General features: G+C 37.3%; 1 protein-coding gene across 1 annotated transcript in view; it reads left to right on the top strand.

Annotated features, from left to right (window-relative positions):
- Positions 1 to 6,086, top strand: part of LOC117950841 (cytochrome P450 2J2-like) — a gene marked incomplete at its 5' end in the record, with an annotated part of 37,067 nt that continues 30,981 nt past the window's right edge. Inside the window, one exon of the mRNA XM_034882186.1 lies at positions 1 to 52. Coding sequence (XP_034738077.1) covers positions 1 to 52 — 52 coding nt within the window. The remainder of the gene's footprint in view (positions 53 to 6,086) is intronic.

The raw sequence follows: 6,086 nt of genomic DNA, 5'->3' as shown, positions 1-6,086 counted from the left end.
TCCATCCAGCAGGAGTGCCATTTCCTCACTGAGGCGTATGCCCTTCAACAAGGCACCAAATACATTTTATTTTCATCAAACTACTAATCATCTAATGCTTCTTATACCATGGTCTGAGTGAATACTAAATTCTGATTGGCTGCAAGGTGTCCATAGAAAGTGAAATAAAACAGTACTAAGAAGTTCACCTGAAACTGACATAAATGCGCTAAATTAAATATAATACTTTTTATACACTGATATTTCTTTTAAAAATGATTTGACTAATGACAATGGTAAAAGCACGTTATGCCCTTCAAGCTGTCCATTATTAGGTGATTAATGACCTCCACATTCATTAATTCATGATAGTAGCCCCTGTTCTGGCATTAACCCTTACTTAGTTTATATCAACAACGTTTAATTTCTGGGATTGTTCAGGTGATGCTGAAAATTCCGCAAGATGTTCCTCATTTAGGCCGGATGTCCATCACCTTCCATTTTTTGTGTGTTGGCGTTCTAAACTCCGGTCAATTTATGAGTACTATGGTTACCTGCTCCTCAGATCTCTGCAGGGTGACTCCAGACAGCTAGCTAGACTATCTGGCCAGCCTGAGTTTCCTGTTGCACGACTCAAATACTTTCTTAACATACACATGTTCCACCAAAACAAGTTCTTTGCTGAGGCTATAATGCAGCAGCAGCGCGGTTGCTTTGTCCTGCGCTTAGCACCGCCCAAGACAATTGTGATTTGTTTAAAGAAATGCCAGTAAACCATAGCACATTTTGCCATCCTGGAATTTAATTTTTTTAATTTTTAATTTGTTTATGCTATATAACCCTTAATTAAAGTTAACTCTCAACAAGATGCAACCTAGGGTCTTTTTGTGAATGTACCCAAGTCAAACTTTTGTTTAAAAGTATAATTAGGATGGAAATGCCCCTTTTAAGATTTACCATATTCTCGTTTTGGTCAAATGGACTTTTAAATAGCAAAAATGCAACTTAAAGGTGCTTTATAGTATTGCATTGAAAATACAGAAAAATAAATAGGGGCGAATAAACATGAAAAATGCAATAAAAAGGCAAGTTGTAAAAGTGGTAAGAAGATATAAAAACGTACTATAAGTAGTACTAAAAGTAGAAGTAGCCTGGTAATATGTCAATGTAGAAATACAAAAAAGTCCTCTGTTTGTTGAAGTAAAATTTTAAAAGTGTTAGCATCAAATTATTGGTATATTACTACTTTAAGTACTTCAAGTAAGTACTCATTTAGCAGGATGACATGGTTTGAGATTTGTGTAAATCATTTATTCTTGGTTATTCTATGAACATGTGTTTTATCTTTAGCCTTGCAACACAGAAGCATGCACCCCCAGCCTAGTGTACTGGACCATGCACCTTTAGGCCGTTACACACCAAGGGCGTGATGATTAAGCAACGAGAAAATGCAAAATAATTGTCTACAAATATTTTGCCTTACAGTTATTCACACCGACTACTGCACTTCTTCTTGTTCTTTTAATTCCTGCAAGTTCTGCACTGTGATTGGTTGATTTCATTATTTGCTATTTAAAAAAAAAATAATGTTGCTTTATCTCCACTTTATAGTCACGTTTGAAAGGACTGGTGATTAAAAACAGTTTGAAAAAATATATTGATGTGCAATTTAATTAAACCAAAAAAAAACATCCCTGGTGTGTAAAGGCCTTTAGATTATGTGCATGCAACTCTTTAGTTCCCTGCTTCATTATTAAAAGAACTTTGTCCTTTTCTGTTCGGTGTGTCTTATCTGCATTTTTTTCTTTATTCAACAGGCAAGCCTTTTAATGCCCAGTCACTGATAAACAGTGCTGTGTCCAACATCATCTGCTGCCTGGTGTTTGGGGATCGCTTTGAGTACACTGACAAGCAGCACCACATGATTCTTCAGACCTTCAATGAGTTACTGTACTTGGAGGGAGGTTTTTGGGCACAGGTGAGCCTCCTTTGTAAACGAGATGCACCACACAGTAATATTTTCTTTTCTTTTTTTAAATCAGGAATTATCCAGCCTGACCCCATAAGTCAATAATGTATGGCATTAAATAAAACAAACTTAAAAAGCCACTAAATGAGAAACTGTGACACAAACGTGGGACCATTAGTGAAAGAAGCACTCAGACCCTTTTCTAAAGTAAAATTATTATCGGTGTGACGAGATCTCGCAATATTAAACGTGACGAGATTTCCTGTCTGGGTTTAAAGTGTCTTGCGATATCATAGTGCGTTCAATTGCTTCCAGAAATGTTTCTCTTAGTACATCCATGGGTCAAAGTTACAACCATGAGAAGATAGAGCTCCATGATTGTGGAAGTATTTTCAGGCTCCATGACTGCTTTATATTCTTTTGAGCAACTCAAATTGGAATGAAAGGGGCTTTGTACCGAATGCTGTAGTGGCTCTAGCCACTAAAAAGAACTAAGAGGAGAAATCAGGCTGATTACAACACCTGGTCAGTCTGATGTCATGTTGGCTGAGCTCATTACTATTCATGAGCTCGCTGGGTAAAAGAAATTGATAGCCAGGCTCTCATTGGCTAGTTGTTAGCCAGTCAGAGTCAAGCAGCTTAGCTGGTTGACTATTAATAAGAACTACAACAAATGTAGCTGAGTCTTCCTGCAGGCTTTGTATACCATACTAGAATGGCTTGAAACAATGTAGCAAGGCAGCCTTATTTGTATAGCACATTTCAGCTGCAAGGCAATTCAAAGTACGTGAAAACGATTAAAAGAAAAATTAAAAAACTGCTAAAATGAGAAAAAAGTTACAATACAGAATGAGAAATTAAACATTAAAGAAAAGTAAAAAACTGCTTAAAATACAAAAACAGATAACCGTGCGACTTCAGTATTAGAACCAAGGCATTTTTCCCACAAAAAATGTTACTTTGTTCATGGTAGAACTTCAGACATTACCACAAATTAATGATATACAAGTGGCAGGGCACCTTTAAAGTTCTATTTGTGGACATGTTGTTACGCTGTTTGTATGCACAAAAAACGGTATAATGCGTTGTTTTGGTGTTGCAACAAACAGGGCTAGAGCGAATATAAACAATGAAAATCCGACTTGTAAATGGAACTTATTCAACTCTGGTGTGAAATCATTCCCAGCTTGGCTTCCAAGTTTCTAGGTAGATGGAACGCACTATCAGTACACAAGTGCAGGGCAGCAGCCAGCATGACGGATGATTCGGACTTTGACCTCAAAATCCGCATTGAAGATCCCCCCCACCCGTTCTCCAAAGTTGACTCAGAAGTAACTTTTGTAGAGCGATAGCAGACAAAAGGCTGCCTGTAAACCCCAGTGTTAGAGAATACCGCCACTCTTTCTGCCAGAAAAGGCATGGTTACGTTGTAACCTTGGTTCTCTATGTGACGAGACTATCTCCCCACCATACATATGGAATATGTAACAGTGTAACTGTTAACTATTCTTTCAATACTATTTCTTCATTTAAGTTTTTCTTTAAAATAGTATTAAAATCTCATCTTGATCTTGTGAACCCAATCTCACGTCTAGTCTCGTCTCGGGAACTGGATGTCTTATCGCACCCCTAAGAATTATCAATACAGAAGTAAAAACACTCAAAGTACAAGCCCTGAATTTAAATCAAGTAAAATCAGTCTGATGTATTAAAACTAATAAATTGTTATATATTACATTGTAAGATTGTGATTGCATTAATAAGTTAGTAGTATTTTACTGTTGTAAGTGGAGGTAGAGCTACAAAATCAAAGTAATGAACACATTAATTTATCACTAATTATTAGGGGTGTGACGAGACGCTTACTCCACGGGAAGAGACACATCACGAGATTGGGTTCACGAGAACGAGACGAGACGTGAATTTTGAAAAGAATTTAAAGAAATCCTTGATGAAATATATGAATGGAAAATAAATTTTTAATCTAAACTTTTTTAATTTAAACTTTTTTAATTCAAAATGTTGCCACACAAATGATTTAAAAGTGGCAGGGGGATCTTCAATATTAATTTCACGCTCCATCACGCTGACATCACATTGCGTCACAAGATAACTTTTCACCTCGACGAGACATCTCGTCACGTTTTAATCTCGCGAGACCTCGTAAAACGAGATCTCGTCAAACCCTTAATAATTATAATTACAGTATGTAAGATTCAGAAAGATTTACTCTTTAATATGAAGATCTATTTCTGTAGGGATCCTTTCCATAATGACAGACACTTAGAATCTAAAACAATCTGACCCTCTCCGTGGCAAAAACAGCTAAACAGACAAAATTGAGCCCAATAAGATTACATTGCAGCCCTTTTGCTAAATACTGGACCAATTTCAAAGATTGTTGTTTCCATTAGTCACTTACACACAAATGCAAAATGAAAATGGGGTCCAGGTTGATAAAAAGCCGAGGTTAACCTTTAAGTAAAAGATCCAAGTACTTGTTCCACCACTGCGTACCAGTGCAATGACCTACAGAACATTGGCTTATAGGCTTTTTTTAAATTTATTTTTTACTCTCAACATATAACGTCATAGAAACCTCTCTTTGAGTGTCTTATGTTGAGAAAAGAGCTTTGACAAGACATAGAAAAATAAATAAAATAGTAATGAAAAAAACTAAACTTCAAGCAGTTATGACGGGGGTCCAAGCCTCCCCAGCGCGGCCCTGAAGTGAGGTGGCATTGTTGACCCGTGGAGCTCACGAAATTAGAACCTGAAGAGCTACAGCGCAATGCTTGAGTTGCAAGGTCTGTAGTAAATCACTATTTCAAATTTACATTTATTGCGTTAAAGGCCAAAACGGGTTAACCTTAATTATAACGCCTCCTCAGAAGGCAAATCTTCACCAAATTAGGTACAGATCCTCCGAGTGGCATGTCAAACACTAATAGCACGTTTTTCCATGAAAACATTTACTGTAGCTTCCCCAAGTCTTCCCCATTCACATGCATAGAGTTAACGGCAACACACGTCTACATTGATTATAGCACCCTCTAATGGTTGATCTTGGTCAAATTTGCCACAGCTGCTGAGGTGGAATGAATCAATCAGCTAAAGTTTTGCACAGCTAGCCTTTAAGTTGGCAAAAATATGCTAAAGTTTGTGTTTTGTAGCTAGCTATAGAATTGTGTTTGCTTGTAAATTGCGCATAGTTTAACCCAGGAAAATTCTTTTGATAATATTTCGTCAATTCCATTGGTAGGTTCTATGTGTCAAGTAGGAGGAGTTTGAAAAAGTTTGTTTTGCACATTGCTTCTTATCTTCCGCCACAAAATGTAAAAAGTGAGATTCATGCGGCATTTATACGCGCAGGTGCCATTCTTTCCCTCTCTCTATGTTAAGTTTTACGTTCGCAGCTGCCAGTTCACTCTCGATTGTTGAATCAAAACTTCGGGACCAATAACAATCAGACCTAAAGTTGCAACAGTTGGTAGTGACCATGACAGGGGATGCCCTCCTCAGCAGTAACCTACATAAAAAGAAACATACATTATACACCTCTGCGTATATCTATCTGATACACCATTAGAATACATGGAAAGAAAAAGAACAACTTTAAAATATGTGAAAGGCAGCTGTAATGTAAAGTTAGGCCAGCGGCATAGGCTAAAAGATTATCCTGAGTATATTGCTTGATTTACAGATTATCTGGTACCTGTCTTCATGCTCTAGGTTTATAACGTGTTACCCTGGCTGATGAAGTGGCTGCCTGGACCTCACCAGAAGATATTCACACTGACACAAAATATATTTGACTTCATACACATCAAGATCCAAGAACACAGAGAAAGCTTTGACCCTTCATCACAAAGAGACTACATCGACTGCTTCCTCACAGAGATGGGAGAGGTGATCGTTTTTATGCGTCTGTCTGTAGTATGTTTGGTCTCTGTATTTAATGACATATGTCAACTCATACTATAAATTGTCTCTCTGGGTTATTGATAGGTGAAGAACAAAGATTCTGGTTTTGACTTAAATAATTTAAAGATCTGCACTTTGGACCTGTTTGGTGCTGGAACTGAAACCACTACCACTACTTTACACTGGGGACTGCTGTACATGATCTACTACCCTC

The sequence above is a fragment of the Etheostoma cragini genome, chromosome 9 (assembly GCF_013103735.1).
Source record: "Etheostoma cragini isolate CJK2018 chromosome 9, CSU_Ecrag_1.0, whole genome shotgun sequence".
In the NCBI taxonomy this organism is placed as follows: Eukaryota; Metazoa; Chordata; class Actinopteri; order Perciformes; family Percidae; genus Etheostoma; species Etheostoma cragini.
This window is presented reverse-complemented; position numbering and strand designations above follow the sequence as displayed.